Source organism: Rattus rattus, chromosome 9, assembly GCF_011064425.1.
Source record: "Rattus rattus isolate New Zealand chromosome 9, Rrattus_CSIRO_v1, whole genome shotgun sequence".
Taxonomy (NCBI): Eukaryota; Metazoa; Chordata; class Mammalia; order Rodentia; family Muridae; genus Rattus; species Rattus rattus.
The window spans coordinates 37,680,138-37,697,214 of record NC_046162.1 but is presented as its reverse complement, the minus strand read 5'-3'; the positions used below and the strand labels follow the sequence as shown (position 1 = coordinate 37,697,214).

At 47.1% G+C, this 17,077-nt stretch overlaps 1 protein-coding gene across 1 annotated transcript in view; it reads left to right on the top strand.

Moving 5' to 3' along the window:
- Positions 1-17,077, top strand: part of Fat2 (FAT atypical cadherin 2) — a 65,764-nt gene that overhangs the window by 36,787 nt on the left and 11,900 nt on the right. Inside the window, exons 12-20 of the mRNA XM_032912167.1 lie at positions 882-1,078; positions 3,879-4,032; positions 6,721-6,954; positions 9,619-10,002; positions 10,611-10,825; positions 11,751-11,888; positions 12,345-12,488; positions 13,941-14,138; positions 16,729-17,077. The exon at positions 16,729-17,077 is cut by the window's right edge and continues 462 nt beyond it. Coding sequence (XP_032768058.1) covers positions 882-1,078; positions 3,879-4,032; positions 6,721-6,954; positions 9,619-10,002; positions 10,611-10,825; positions 11,751-11,888; positions 12,345-12,488; positions 13,941-14,138; positions 16,729-17,077 — 2,013 coding nt within the window. The remainder of the gene's footprint in view (positions 1-881; positions 1,079-3,878; positions 4,033-6,720; positions 6,955-9,618; positions 10,003-10,610; positions 10,826-11,750; positions 11,889-12,344; positions 12,489-13,940; positions 14,139-16,728) is intronic.

Below are 17,077 nucleotides of genomic sequence, written 5' to 3'. Positions count from 1 at the left end.
ATGAGAACATAATCATGGGAAAATCTTAGAGTCTGAGGGAGACTTCACCTTTCCACACCCTTGTTGGGAGATGATCACATGCCCTTTGCTTAGTGTGTGCCTTTAGTTGTGTATTAAGCCCTAGAATTAATGTGGAACTCTTTCCCCACTCTGCTGAAGCGTCGAGGCACAGCCTAGACATTTCTGACACATATCTAGAATTTACCTCTCCCTGACTTCCCTCAAGGCTTCCTGATCATCACAAGAAATAGGAGCCTTGTTCCTCCTGCCAGCCATGTTTGTACTTCTTTTTTATAGTAATCATCTCACCTGAAAGTCAGGAGAGCGGCTGGAGAGGTGGCTCAGCAGTTAAGAGCACTGGCTGCTCTTCCAGAGGTCCTGAGTTCAAATCCCAGCACCCACCTGGTGGCTCACAACCATCTGTAAGGGGATCTGATGCCCTCTTTTGGGGTGTCTAAAGACAGCTACAGTGTACTTATATATAATAAGTAAATAAATCAATCTTCAGGCTGGAGAGATGGTTCAGCAGTTAAAAGATCTGACTGTGCTCTTCCATAGGTCCTGAGTTCAAATCCTGGTAACCACATGGTGGCTCACAACCATCTGTAATGGGATCCGATGCCCTCTTTTGGTGTGTCTAAAGAAGCTACAGTGTACCCATGAACATTAAATGAATGATTAAAAAAAAAAAACAAAGTCAGGAGAGGTTTCCAAACTTTGCAAAATAGACTCAATATAGAATTGTGAGTCCCTAGTTCAGGGATGAAAATTCTGCCTTCCCCAGTAATCCTGAAAGACGAGTCAGGGGTGCCGCCTCCTAGGACACAGAGCCCAGTTTATTCCTGTTCTTGGTTCCTGATAGCTGCATCCCTCCTTTTTAGAGGGAGACCCCCTGGGTCAGTTTAGCATCAGTCAAGTTGGGGATGAATGGAGAATCTCCTCAAGGAAGACTCTGGACCGAGAGCACATAGCCAAGTATCTACTCAGAGTCACAGCATCAGATGGCAAGTTCCAGGCTTCGGTCCCCGTGGAGGTCTTCGTCCTGGACATCAACGATAACAGCCCGCAGTGCTCACAGGTGAGTCCTCATGGTATTGTCTAGGGAAGTGGAGGCAAGGAAGGTTGGGAGAAGGTCTCTATTCTCCTGAATAGAGACAAACCCTCATTGGTCATTACTGTCCACCTTTCTTGGCATCTTCTGAACAGACCTTAGACTGCTACCCATAGGCAGGAACCATTCTGGGCATCTTCTTGCTCCCAGCCATATCAACACACAAACTCTTCAGGAACTATGGTACATGCCATCTCTTAACACATCATACAAAGGCCACATCTTTGCAACACACACCCAGAGGTAGCAGGCCCATCTGTTGCCAAGCTGACAACCTAAGTTTCATCCCAGGACACAAATGGTGCAAGGAGAGGACCAACTCTTGAAAGTCGTCCTCTGACCTCTACACATAATTGATGGAGCACACATGGACACGCACATATGCACACACAAATAAATGCAATAAAATAGCCAGAGAATTTTCCCTCTAAATGTATTTTTAAAAACAATAGCTGGTTTTTAACAGTTAGAAGAATTTCCACTATTCCAAATTTTGTTTTAAATAAAAACTGGCCAGATGTGGTCTCACATGCCTTTAATCCCAGCACTCAGGAGGCAGAGGTGGACAGATTTCTGTGAGTTTGAGGCCAGCCTGGTTTACAGAGTGAGTTGCAGGACATCCAAGGCACAGAGAGACTTTACCTCAACAACAACAGCAAACAAACAAACAAAACAACAAAATAAAACAAAGCAAAAAAGCTTAAAATGTAAACATTTTAGTTTTATAACATTGCAACTTAGAATAATTCATGTCTACTGAAAATCTAGCTAGTCATGGTAGATACATCAATGCATACTTATACATACAGATACACATGTGCCCAGAGGTCAGCTACAACCTCTCCACATAGACACAAATACTTGCAAAAATAAGGTGTGGGTGTACACATAAGCACATACCTACACAGATGCCTCATTTGCTTACCACATCTGCCACTGTGCACATGTGTATTTCATGCAACTCTATCCATGTCTGTTCTTGCATATGTGCACACTTTAACTTACTGGCACACACAAATGCACAGATGGCACCATGAAGCGCACATGAATGTACACGCCCTGTCACTTTTCTTTCATCTCTCTCTTCTGTCACATAAAGCACAGCAGAAGAGAGCCTGGGACATTTGTAAGCATGGAGTCCAGATGGACAGATTTTTGAGTGATCTCCAAAAGACAGATTTATTTGGTGGGGTGGTGAAAGGTGGCCATCTCTTTGCTCTTTCCCATTTGATCTTGGTTACCACTCCCCTCTTCTTTTACATAAGGAGAGGACAGGATCAGGTCAGCCTAGCCTTTCCCAAGACAGCCCATAACATCATCAAAACCAGGGAAGAGAGATCTGAGTTCCAGTACCCCAAAGTACAGCTGGGCGTAATGTGTCCGCCCAGAGAATGCCCAGAGTCCACGCTTGCCTGTACTACATTGGTGCAAGCTAGAATTTCAAAGGGACACCACATTCTCGAAGGCTCCAGCTGTTTTCCAGTACCCAGCCCCAGGTTGCCCTGCAGGGGAGGGAGGGAAGGGCAGGGCAGATGGTAGAGCCACTGAAATCTGGCTCTGCCTTAAAGGCTAGTGGTCTGTCCTGGAACTATGAGCAGGGAGGTGACCTTGGCAGCCTGGCCTTAAAACAGAGGAGGAATGGAACTGGCAGGGCTTGGCCTGAGCCTCTGCATCATCCACTGCCTGAATTTGCCTCAGCCTCTGCTCCTTTCTAATGACCCCCTCCAAGTGGGTCCTTCCAATGTTCCTGGACATTAACTTCTCAATGGTGGCTGCTCGTAGGCCATATTCTGACTTATTCTCTGTCATTCCTCTGATGACCTGTTGTGTTTGTTTATTCGTTTTATGTACGTGTCGTGTGTGTGTGTGTGTGTGTGTGTGTGTGTGTGTGTGTGTGTGTGTGTGTATAAGGGCCTTACTCCCTCACATTCCACCTTTATTTTTGGAGACAGGGCTACTCAGTAAACCTGAAGCTCATTGATCACCCCCCTACTCATATTCCCAGGACAGATCACTGACCTTAGTGACCTTGAGGAATCCACCAACCTCCAACCCCCCCTCCCCAATGCTAAAGTTACAGGAGCCCCCTCCCTACATTTTATGTGGGCTCTGGGGATCCAAACTCAGTCCTCATGCTTTTGTGACAGGAACTTTACCCATTGAGCTGTCTCCTCAGCTCTCTCCTCTGGCTTTAAAAATAACTATTCTGTTCCTTATTGCTGTGCTGTGTGTGTGATGCAATGGGAGGTGGGAGGGTGTTCATGTGGGGGCCACAGGACAACATGGTGAAGTCAGTTCTTTCCTTTCACCCATACATGGATTCCAGGGATAAGTCTCGGGCTCTAGGATTACATAGCAGGCATATTTACCCACTGAGCCATCTCTTCAGGCCTCTGGCTTTTAATCTCCATTTTTCTTATGTATCTGTTTAAAAACAAAGAAACAAACACATAAACCAACCAGAAAGTGATGCAACCCAGGGTGGCCTTAAATTCACTATGAAGCCAAAACGAACTTGAGCTCTGGATCCTCCTGCCTGTATTTTCCGAATACTGATGCTGGGATTACCCGGATGAACCACCCCAGGTGGTCTCTCATCTTACCCCACCTCTGTCTCCATCTTCACTCCGTTCCTTGCCTCCTTGTCTCTGTATGTTTTCACTTGAGTCACTTCTCGCCCTTCCCCGCCCCTCCCCCCGTCTTCTCCGCCCCCACTTCTGGATCTAAACACTCTGCCTCAGACTCCTGTTCACCTTTCTGTCTTCAGCTTCTCTACACTGGCAAGGTCCGTGAGGATGTCACCCCGGGACATTTCATCTTGAAAGTTTCTGCCATAGATGTGGACATGGACACCAATGCTCAGATCACATACTCTCTGCATGGACCCGGGGCCCAGGAATTCAAGCTGGACCCTCACACAGGTAAATCTCTGAGATGTGGGATGAAGCCAAGAACCTGTGCCCGTGCCATGGTTGAAGCAGGAACTTCACATAGCCAGTCACAGCACTCACTCATCCACATGTCTGCCCATTAGCAGATGCCAGCAGCTGGGGACATAAGAAAAGGATGGATGAGTTTAGACCCAGTTCTTTATAATCCTGGGGGTTTCCAGGCTGAGTCAGTGGCTTGCACTGTGCTGAGTTAGGAGCAATGAAAGGTTCACACCTGTAATCTCAGTGAAGAGTATCAAGAGTTTAGGGCCAGCCTGGGTTACATAGTGAGCTCGAGACTAGCCTGGGCTATAGTATGAGATCTAATCCTCCAACAAACAAACATAGAAGAGGAGGAGGAGGCTGGTAGAGAGGAGACAGCAATGTTGACAGAAGTTGACTTAGGCTTAGGAGCAGGGTGAAATAAAACTCTTTGAGGATATGCCATTATGTTTGGGCTTGAGCTCACTCAGGAGTTAGTCGAGCAAACAGGGAAGGTAGAGAAAGACAAAGAAAGTAGAGGGAGAGTGTCCCTTCAAGGGTCGTATTTGGGGAAGAGGACACATGACGGAGTATACAGAGTGGGGAGAGAGAGAACAGAGGATGATGCCCTGAAGACGGACGGACAGATGCCCTTTCAAGTCAATGGAGGGTTCAGACTAACAAGGGCCAAAGTTGGTGCAATCTCAAGATTTGCACATGGCAAGCGGGGATACTGGTGCCAAAGACTTCAGTAAACACCACAAGCAATAAAGCTCCTGGAAGCCTGAACTGGGCTAAGGAAGAACTCAGTAGATGGGACAAATTGTCATAAGACCAGCAAGGGACCAAACAGAGCTAGAAAGTGGAAGGCCCTGAGGGGTGAACTGGGAATAGCCATGCCAAGGCAGAAGGGTGGAGGACTATGGAGAGAGAGGTAGGGACGAGCAATGCCCCCAGGTAAGACCCTGTCCTGCTGCTTGCTGTGGGAAGCAGGTGGCTGGAGGCAGCCAGGCACAGGGACCAGCTGCCAACCCTTGGCTTGAATCCATAGCTCCATAGGTGACTCAGAGATTCCTGAGCAGGGAGGGGGAAGAGGGGAGGTGAGGGGTGGCAGTGACAACCGTGTCCCAGGAAGCTGTCTGGGTGGATCAGAGACCACATTGTCCTTCCTGACCCCAGTCCAGCATGTTGAGTGATTTGGGAAGCTCGTCTCCCTTCGGCTGCTGTTTGCTCAGCTGCAGGACTTCCCACGAGGACTTAAAAGAAAAACAAACTGGGCATTTTTTCCAGAATATGAAAGTGATGCACGCTCGGTATACAAATTAAAAAACACCACAGGTATGTATCCAGCTGGAGCCAGAAAGCCTACACAATAATCCCTCACCAAAGCCTACTCAGGGTGTATCCAACCAGCTTGCCTTCCCATGCACCTCCAAAACCTCTCCGTAATCGCTTCTCTGATGTATAATTTGCTGTTCTCCCTTAGTGATTGCTTGCAGGTGTTTGTGAGGAAGAACGTAAAGTTGTTTTTAGTGATTCCTGACCATACTTTCTTAGTTTCACTTCTGTGGCTGTGAGAAAGTACCCCGACACAAAGAAAACGAGGAAAGGAAGGGCTTACTATTTCAGCTCCATATTCCAGTTCATCACTGTGGGACGTCAAGGCAGGAACTTCACACAGCCAGTCACAGCACATCTACAGTCAAGAGCAGAGAGAGACGAATGCATACACGTTCATTTGTGCTAAGCTGGCCTTCAGCCATTCTCTGACACAGTTCAGGAACCCCTGCCTAGGGAATGGTGCTTCCCACTGTAGGCCGTGTCTCTTCTCAGTTAATTTAAGAAAATCCTCCACAGACATGACCCTAGGCAAAACTTTTGTGGACAGCCCCTAATTGAGACTCTTTTCTCGGGTGATTCCAGTTTGTGTCCAACTGATAACTAAAACTAACCATCAGATATTACTTTACTATGTGGCTAAACCATATTAATCAATTGCTATTTGAAAAGCATATAGGATGATTTAAATATGCCACTATTATAAATAATACCTCAGAGAGTATCTTTATACATGTATTCGTTTTCTGGGTTTTTTTTTTTTGAGACAGTTTCTCAAACAAAACAAAACAAAACAAAACAAACAAAGAAACAAACAAAAAAGGCTGAACTGTCCTGGAACTCACCATGTAGACCAGGCTGTCCTCTAACTCGCAGAGATATGCCTGTCCCTTCCTCCCTAGTTACTGGGATTAAAGGCATGTGCAACCACATCCATATATGCATCATCTATTTTTATTGTTTGGTTAATTATTTATATATAATAAATTTATGTTTTATATCTTGAAATTTTTTGCCATACATGTGAACATGAACAGCAATGCTTTGATCATTTACACACTCTCTCTCTCCATATATATATATATATATATATATATATATATATATTTCATCCAATTTAAAAAGTTGCCTAATTGGCCTATAAAAATCAATCTATTTGTATCTTATTAATGGTGACTTTAAATGGGTGATGATGGTCATGGAGTGATGTGGGAGAATTAGAAAGGTAGGTGGGTGCTAAAGGATGCAACTGGGCTTCTTCCCTGACAGCATATACATAGACAGAACTGTCACTGTAGCTCTCTAGAGGGCACACATGTCCTCTCAAGGAAGCTCAACCTTTGTCATTTCTCCTGGCAGGGGAGCTGACCACACTCACAGTCCTGGACCGGGAAAGGAAGGATGTATACAACCTTGTTGCTAAGGCAACAGATGGAGGGGGCCAATCATGCCAGGCAGAGGTGACTCTCCACATTGAGGATGTGAATGATAACGCTCCGAGGTTCTTCCCCAGTCACTGTGCTGTGGCTGTCTTCGACAACACCACAGTTAAGACCCCTGTGGCTGTGGTCTTTGCCCGGGACCCTGACCAGGGTGAGTATGTGAAGGACTGGTGGCCACCTATTCTGGTGAGTCATCTCAACATTAGGTCCAGCTAGGGTGAAGCATTGTCTCTGTTTCCTCTGGGGTGGACTCCGACTAAAACTCCTTGTTGAGTTTGCAGACACTCCCGAGTAGAAAGATCTGTGGACAGCTATACACCTGAGGCTGTGACAAGTGCCTTTAGTGGCATCTGAGGCAGGCACAAATCATTTTCCCTCTGCCGTTTAGACCTGAACAACCTTTACGTTGCCACTGAAGCACAAATGCCTTCCTTTCTCAAAGCCATTTTGAATACAGTTAATCAGAAATCTACAAAGAAGTCATTCAGTTCATTAATTTATTTAAGAAAGAATTTTTTTGGCCCTAAGTCCATTATGCTTATTAAAATCCTTTCAGCAAATTTTAGACAGTAAAATTGAAACAGTTTCAATATTTTACTTTTTTTAAGGTACCGAGGTTTGAACCCGTGGGCTAAGTAAGCTGTCTGCTACTGTATCGATTCCTTTTCTTGTTACTGTGACAATAACAGTGTATGGAAAGGACAATTCATTTTGTCTGATGGGTTGAGAATGGATAGATCCACCATGGCAGTAAGACATGTGGTGTGGCTTGTCACACTGTATCCACACTCAGGAAGTGGAACAAGGTTATAAAACCCTAAGATCCACCTCTAGTGACCTACTTCCTCTAGGGAACTCTACTAAACATTATCCACCCTTCCAAAACAGCTCTACAAGCTGGATCTCAAGTGTTCAGACACACAAACCTATGGAAACCCTTTTCACATTCAAACCACAACCACTGAGCTATATCCTTAGCCCCAAAGCCTACAGTTTTTATTTCAATGGTACTGTTTTTATTGTTTCTCTTCTGTATGATATCTGCAAAGTCTTTTAGTCTGGTTTCTGTTGATGTAATTGGATTCCATGGACTAGGTGACTAGTGAGGAACAGGTAAGGTTCAGGACTAGAGAGACACTCATTTGGTAGAGGGCTCGCTGTCGAGCATGAAGACCTGAGTTCCATCCCCAGCACCCATGTATGAAAGCTTGGCATAGGGGTGGGTGCTTGTAATGCAAATGGTGGCCAAGGGCAGGGGACAGGAAGATCCTGAGGCTTGCTGGCCAGCTGGCCTAACTGCTTCAGTGAGACCCAGACCAGTGAGAGACCCTGTCTCAGAAAAACATATGAATGGCTCCTGAGAAGTGACACCTAAGGTTGACTTCTAGCCTCCAGATGTGCATGCACATACATGCAGGCAGGCACACCTGCACACACAGAAATATGCACATACCAGAAAGAAAATAGAAGTTTATCTGGCTTGCAGTTATAGAAGTTGGGAAGTTAAAGAACATGGTACCAGCAGCTGGGGAGGGCTTCTGGTTGTATGATAATATAACAGAAGGCATTGTGAGGAGATCAAGGACACCTACAGTATCTTGGGTCTGTCTTCTTTTTTTTAATTTAATTTAATTTATTTCATGTATGTGAGTACGCTGTTGCTATCTTCAGACAAACAAGAAGAGGACATTGGATCCCAGATGGTTGTAAGCCACCATGTGGTTGCTAGGATTTGAACTCAGGACCTCTGGAAGAGCAGAGCCATCTCTCCAGCCCCTTGGGTCTGTCTTCTGCTTCCTATGAAGCCACTAATGCCAGCCCTGTAGCTCCACTTTCATGACCTTATCTAGTATCAGTGACCTCCAGACATCAGCCACACATGAACTAGGGGCTGATTTCAAAACATGAACTACAAAGGTCACATGCGAACCACAGCACACAGTGAATTAGGTCCATTGTGGTATGTTTGTACCATGTTGTACCAATTACAGCATCTGCCATCCTGAAACATACTAACGTGGTCCATTTTCCTAAGTCAAACTTAATCATCGATCATTTGGGTAGGCTAAAACATGTTCTAGAGGTCGAAGGAACCAGATTAATTTGAGATGATGGCCATGATGATTATAAAGCAGAATCATGCTCTACCAGCAATGTAAATTGAATACCTCCTAGATCTTAGCTTGACATTGCAAGAGGCAAGAGTTTTGAAGAAACAGCATTCTAGGGAGGGTGAACAGTCGATCTAAAGGCAGAGATGCTAGACTGGGGAGCCTGTCACACACATTTATGTTCATGATATGGGTGCACATATATGTGTAGAAACCAGAAGTCAACCTTAGGCATCATTCCTTGGGTGCCATCCATTTACTTTTAAAGACAGGGTCCCTTCATTGGCATAGAGTCAGTCAGTCAGTCTAGGGTGGTTTGTCAGCATGTCCCAGAGATCTGCCGGTCTCTCCCTTCCTGTGCTAAGATTAAGAGCACGCACCATCATGCCTTGCTTTCTGCATGCATTCTGGGGATCAAACTCAGGCCCCCAGGCTGGGGTGACAAGCACTTTGTCAAACAAGTTCCCTATCGGCCCTGTTTTCTTAACCTTTTACTTTGACATTAGTTATAGGCACATAGGAGGTTGCCACCTAGTTTGTGAATGAGCCCATCAAACTCCTGAGAATGTTTTGTGAGGACTTAGAGTGGCTGCCCGAGATATTCTCATTTTTGGGCATACCCTGGGCACAGCAGCTTTTATGAGCCTGTCCCAAGCCCTGCTGTAGGATGTCCTCAGTGTGACTCTCACCCCTGGACTCCACAGGTGCCAACGCTCAGGTGGTGTACTCACTGACGGACTCTGCTGATGGCCAGTTCTCCATTGATGCCACCTCAGGAGTGATTCGCCTGGAGAAGCCTCTGCAGGTCAGATCAAGCTCAGCTGTGGAGCTCACGGTCCGTGCCTCAGACCTAGGCACCCCAATACCACTGTCCACATTGGGCACTGTTACAGTCTCCGTAGTGGGCCTGGAGGACTACCTTCCCATCTTCCTGAACGCGGAGCACAGCACACAGGTGCCCGAGGATGCTCCAATAGACACGGAGGTGCTACACCTGGCTACCCTCACACGTCCCGGCTCAGAGAAGACTGGTTACCACATCACCGGAGGGAATGAGCAGGGGAAGTTCCGACTGGATGCTCACACAGGTGAGATGGGCAAGGGCACCTCAGGCCTTCATTTGTGGGTTATACTAAGTTTATCACATGCAGGGGAGCATCCGTCCACACAGCCCCTCCCTGTCCCCACATCCTTTGATTATATAGATACCTTCCTCAGTTCTTAAAAGACCCTTAAAGTGACTCCTTTATCCATGTGCACCTAGCTTATTCCTCCATATTTTCATCTAGAACTTCCTCCAGGATATCAGAGGTCCATCCACTTATCCCACTTGATGGCTTCCTGGTCTCAGCACAGACCAAACTCCAGGAGGCTTGGCAAGCCTCTCTTCTTCCTTGTACCAAACGCTTGCTGAAATCCAGTGTTCGGATAGCACAGGACTCGCTGCCTATCTAAAACCACTCCCAGCCAAATTCCTAGCACCTCTGAATTTTCCATTACGATCATGAGGAAAAGCAGCACAATCCGCCTAACTGTGGCGCCTGAGCCATACCCACGGGGACTCGTGGAAGGATCCTACTGCTCCATCTCATGCAGTCTTCCCTGTAACCCAGTGCAGAGGAGCTCTCCCCCAAACCCTCAGGCCTCTGCCTTAAGGTTCCAGCTGCTTTTCCACCATCACCTCTTCTCTCCTCAGGAATCCTGTATGTCAATGGGAGCCTGGATTTTGAGACAAACCCCAAGTACTTCCTGTCCATTGAATGCAGCCGGAAAAGCTCTTCCTCCCTCAGTGATGTGACCACCATCGTGATTAATGTCACCGATGTCAACGAACACCACCCCCGATTCACCCATGACCTGTACACTGTGAGGGTCTTAGAGAACGCCGCTGTGGGCGATGTCATCTTGACGGTAAAGACCCCAGCTTCACTCTTTGTGGGGTGAGGGCTTTGAAGTTGGCTCTTGCCTCACTCCCCTCATGGGTTCCCAGTCATCACAAGCATAGCGCGGCTTATCAAGCCGGCGTTCTGTAGACTTGACCATGACTTGCAGCTTCTCAACAAAACTGTGCCACATGTTAATATCAGAGTGATTCGGTGGGGTACAGCTCTGGCAGTATTCAATAGGAGAGCAAACAGGAGGTTGACTCTAGACTTTGGACCAATGCCTCTAACAGAGAGTGACATGGAGTGCCAGTGGGTGGGAAACAGGGACGAAGAGTGTGTCATATTATACTTCTTTGCATTTAAATGCACAGCTGCTCCCTCTTTCCATGAAGCATGCTCATATTGAGTTCTTCAGGATCCTTCTCCATCTCCCTTCTGGTCTCTCCCTCTGCATCCTTGTGGATCCTGTGCCCCAAATGCATATCAAGATGTTCCTTCTTGAATACGCCCGTGGCTTCACACTTCCTTGCCCAGACCATGTCCTCTGCCTGGAGTATTCTTTCTGTACCCAAACCCTTCCTCATCCTTCAAGGCCCCCTGAATCCTCTCCTACCCTTCCTGGAGCATCACCCCACTCTACTTCCATGAGTAGATTCCCATAATAGGACCACCATGATTAGAATCATATAACATCAGACACAACACTTTCTAAGGTGTATCATTTTGCATGTTCCTCATACCCTGGCCTCCCAAGACTGACTCTGCTGTACCTTGTCACTGTGAGAAAACAGGTGAACAAGTGTATCTATGGTGTACTGAGGTTCTCTTGGGGTGGGGACTACCGACTCAGTGGCAGCCATTCAGATATGAGCATAGCCATCGTTTCAGGGCTGCCATTCCTTTCTGGTCACTCTTGTGCCTGCATTCATGGTTTCTCCTCTCTACTGCAGGTGTCAGCATCTGATGATGATGGACCTGTTAATAGTGCCATTACCTATAGCCTGGTGGGAGGAAACCAGCTTGGACACTTCACCATCAACCCCAAGAAAGGGAAGCTCCAGGTGGCCAAGGCACTGGACTGGGAACAGGTGAGTCTTGTCCAGGCTGAGCAGAAGTGCGGCCCTATGGCAGGTCCAGAAGGTAAAAGGCAAACACACCCTATACTAATGTCCAGAGAGTCCCCAGGATGATCCCTCTGTGAATTCTGAGATGAGAGATGGGCTGACATGGGATCAATCCAGTGACAGCTACCATGGACTGACATCAGTTACTGGCATTAGTCACTTAGCTAGTTGCTTTAGGTCCATCTCACCATTTGATGGGCACAGTCATCCTAGGAAGTACAACCTGATTTTACCTTCCCCCAGTTAAATCTGTTTCCCAAGGCCTCATATAAGGAGAGGCTGGGTTGCAAATACTCTCTTTCTGTCTGATTCTAGCGTCTCAGTGCCAGCGCTATGAATGGGCCATGGGAGTGGGTAATACACCATGGGGCAGACACCGGGGGCCTCATCTCTAATTCTCCAGTGTGCATCTTGTCACAGACCCCCAGTTACTCCCTGAGGCTCCGAGCCACAGACAGTGGGCAGCCACCATTGCATGAGGACACAGAAGTGGCTGTTGAAGTGGTTGATGTTAATGACAACCCACCCAGGTTCTTCCAGCTCAACTACAGCACTTCTGTCCAGGTAAGAACACCTTGAGCTCACCTTCCTCTTGTGTCCCTCTCAATGGGAGGAGCTTCCCAGGGGTGTCAGCCCACCCAACCAGCTGTGATCATTCCTCTGCTGTCCCTAAAGGCAACACAGGGAACCAAAGAAGTGCTGGTGCTGGTGGGGGGAAGTTGTGGATTATGGGATTGAAAAGAATCCTCATTAGGCATTCATATGACAATCATTCTGTCCTATTTGGGATTCACCCCTGCCATTGAAGAAGATGGGTCCACCTCAGAGATTTCAGACATGCAGGTACATGGAGGAAGAAAAGTGACATACTGCATGTTAACTCTCATACATAGAGTCCAGTTCTAAATATGTACATATATGTATATTTGTGTTCACATATATTTACACACACATTTATAAGAGCAGAAAGGACTATCTGGGGAGGAGGAAGACCAGAGAGATGGGGAAGGAAGGTGTAGTAAGAATTCTGGAGTTTTGGTTTAAAAAAAAACAGAAATATAAGAATATGTTTTTGTTTTAATCCCAGGCATGGGGATACAGGGCCGCTTTGCAGCAGTAGAGTATAATTTGCGTCGTGCTCTAGCAGAGGCATGATTTTGCCATCTGCAGATAGTTTTTGCAACTGTGTGACATTCGAGGAAAATTCTGGGAAATTTTCAGAGGGTGTATAAATGTTAGAGCCCCAATAGGTGGGTGGTTGTTGGCCGTGCTGTTAGTAGTCATGCTCAAAGAAGAAACAAGAAGAAATTAGATTCAAGAATCTCTCTCTCTCTCTCTCTCTCTCTCTCTCTCTCTCTCTCTCTCTCTCTCCTCTATCCCTTCTCTCCTATCTTCTGATAGAGGATAAAGGGTGGGAAAAAGAATAACCCACAAGGTAGCTAAGACAAGCTCTAGAAAAGACTAGAAGGGTAGTGAGGAGGTATAGAAAAATAAGGTCAAATTTTATGTGTGTGCATGTGTACACACATGTACACACATATACACACATATACATATACACATACACACACATATACATATACACATACACACATATACATATACATATACACATACACATACACACACACACACACACATATATATATATACATATATAATGTCACAGTGAAACCCATCATTTTGTCTTCTAACTGAAAAAGTAATGATTACAACATGGATGTGCCATCACCCTGCATCTGTGGATTCTAAGTACTAGCAACTATCAGCTGTGGGGGACAGCAATGGCCTCTTCTAAAGGATAAGGGAGGGTTTGACCTTTGGTATAAGACTCCTTCTAAGACCCAGTACTGCACTCAGGGACACTGAGGAAGACTACCAGGCCAGCTTTCAGCCTGGGCCTTGTCTGTGGGCAGAGGGATAAACATCGGCCCCTAGAATATAGGACCACAAAGGAGGGACCGGTGGGGCTGGGGCTCACACCACTCTCTGGTTTACTGTTGTTCTCTGTCACAGGAGAACTCCCCCATTGGCATCAAAGTCCTGCAGCTGATCCTGGATGATCCTGACTCCCCACAGAATGGGCCTCCCTACTTCTTCCGGATCACTGAGGGGAACACTGGGTCTGTGTTCCGGGTGACTCCAGATGGCTGGCTGGTGACAGCTGCAAGCCTGAGCAAGAGGGCCCAGGAGTGGTATCAGCTTCACATCGAGGTGAGTACTGTGTGGGTCCAAGCTCGTGTGTATGGTGATAGCTTGGGGACAGGATGCCTGCTGGCAGACACCGTGGTGGTGCTGTGAGGAAGAAGTATGCAGAGTGTATATGTGCCTGGCAGTGGATGGGTGTATGTGTGTGTCTGTACATCTGTGTGTACATGTATGTGTGTCTGTATGCCTCTGTGTGTCTGTCTGTATATGTGTCTGTGTGTGATGTGTCTATATGCTGTATGTCCATGTATGCATGTGTGTGTCTATGTGTGTCTATGTATTTATGTCTGTGTGTGTGTGTGTGTGTATGCCTCTGTGTGTATGTATGTCTGTCTATGTGTCTCTGTGTATGTGTGTGTATCTATGTCTGTTTGTATATATGTCTGTGTGTGTGCATATCTGTATGTCAGTGTATGCATGTGTGTGTGCATGTGTGTGTATCTGTATGTCTCTGTGTGTGTCTGTCTGACTGTGTAAGTGTCTGCGTGTGCATGTGGGCACAAGTCCGTGTGAGCATATGTGTGTGTCTGTGTTTGTATATGTGTCTGTATGTCAGTATGTGCATGTGTGTGTATCTGTGTGTCTGTTTATATATGTCTGTATGTCTGTTTGTGCATGTGGGTACATATCTGTATGTCAGTGTATGTGTGTGTTGTGTATACATGTGCTTAACTATTCATGTGCGTGCACATGCATTTGGAGACCTGAGGACAACCTTAGCAGGGGATGTGATGTGACAGCTCCTTTTCTTACGGCATTCCATTCTGAGTATGAAGATAAACAATGAGTAGATAGAGAGGGAGTCACACCTTATGACTTGAGATAGGTAAATAAAGTAATGAGAGACTCAAGGCAGGGGACACTCATATTTGTCACTTTGGTGACATCTGGGTGGAGACCTGTGGGGGCCTGGAGGACAGTGGGCAGGAGAGCACTCCAGACAGGAAGAATAACATAGACAAGGACTTGAGTTGGATAAGAGTGTAGAGTGACCTGTGATTGGAAAATAGAAAGTAATGTAGGGAAGGAAATAGAAGTCTAAAGTTGGTCAATCATCACGGGGCAGGAGGATTACTCATTGCATGATGCTCTCCATTTTAACTGGATGGCACAGGTGGGACAGGTAGGACAGTCGGACCTCTCACAGTTCTGGGGGCTGAGGCTGAGATCAGAATGAAAGTGTGGGCAGACCCCGGTGAGGGACCTTTTCCCATCCTGCATAAACCCCGCAGGCCAGGGCTGACTGCTTACAAGGGCACTGGGGTCCTGTGGCCAGAAATAGTGGAACAGTCTCATAAATCCTTGTACTAGGGAAGCCGAGGCAGGAGGATTATCAGTATGAGGTCAATCTAGGCCAGAAAGCAACTTCCAGGACAGACGGGTTACATGAGACGACCATGTTTTAAAACAAAGCAAAGGGGTTGCACACATCTGCAATCCCAAGACTCGGGAGGCTGAGGCGGCAGGATTGTATGTTTGAGGCAAGCCTGAGCTACATAGCTAGATCTTGTCTCGTAAAATAAAAGGCTGTTTTCTTTAAGGCGATAATTGTCATTGCGAAGACTCCACCACCCTGATCTTATTTCCCAAAAGGCTTCACTTACAAACATTGGGGATTTTGTTTTAACATTTGAATTTTGTACAGACAGAAGTGCTAAGCATCAGTGACAACTGATCCACCCCAGAGGACACGCTAAGCCAGCCTGAGCCAGCCAGGCTGAACAATCACCCTAGGTTTTTATATTTGCTTATATCCTTGTTTCGATAAGCAGTGGTGAGCCTCCCATTGTGGGTGTTGAGAAGACAGCTTGCCACAAGCACTCGTAAGCACTGGGTTACCCTCCAGCCCTGACCCTCTTATCTAAGGAGGTCACTCCATCCTTGTTTAAAGCCTTCGTGAGTTTCTCACAGCTGTGCCACAGTCTTGTGCTCCTTCCTCAGCCCAGTGTGGAGGCCAGCCCAGACGCTCCTGCATTTGCTCCAGTGTCTTCCTGTTTAATCGAGCGGTCCACTTCTTCCAGGACCCCTTGCACCCCAGGACCCCTTACCTGTTCTTCCTTCTCCAGAGAGGCCTTCTTTCCCACCTGACCTAAGTCCGTCCCTCACCTTGTCTTCTTGTCTTTTTATTTTCTTCACTTTGTCCAAACTGGTAGCCTCTTACATGCTTGGTAACTCACCCTGCCTGTCCCCTGACCACAACAGAGGGCCCAACCGCAGAAAGCTCTCAACTCGTCCAGAGAATGGCTTCACACTCCCACTCTAATCACGTAGGAAGGGGAGTCCCAGAGGGGCTCTTCCTCAGCAGGGTCACAGCCATGGAGGGGTGTGAAGACTGCTCAGAGGTACCCGCCAACTTGCCAGAGTCTAGGGGCAGAGTTGGGGTAGAGGGCTCGGCAGGGAAGAGGTCTAACAGATTCACCTGTGCTGGAGAGCTGGCTCAGTCAGCATACGCATGTACACACAAATGCGTGCATATGTTTGCTTGCACACACGGTGCATATGTGTGCCTGCACACGCATTGAAGTTTGTTTGGAGGGATTTAGGAAGCGGCTCGGGGCCCACTGTTGGGTACCAATGCTGTTTGTCTTACCCACAGGTGTCAGACAGTGGCCTCCCGCCCTTATCATCTTCCACGTTGGTCAGAGTACACGTCACGGAGCAGAGCCGCTACCCGCCCTCTACCCTCCCACTGGAAATCTCCATCACAAAGGGGGAGGAGGAATTTCAGGGCGGCATGATAGGTAAAATCCATGCCACAGACCGAGACCCGCAGGACACGCTGACCTACAGCCTGGAGCAGGAGGGAGGCCTGGACAGGTACTTCACAGTGGGGGCATCCGATGGCAAAATTATTGCCTCTCAAGGACTGCCTCGTGGCCGATACTCGTTCAATGTCACAGTCAGTGATGGGACCTTCACCACCACCACTGGGGTCCATGTCCACG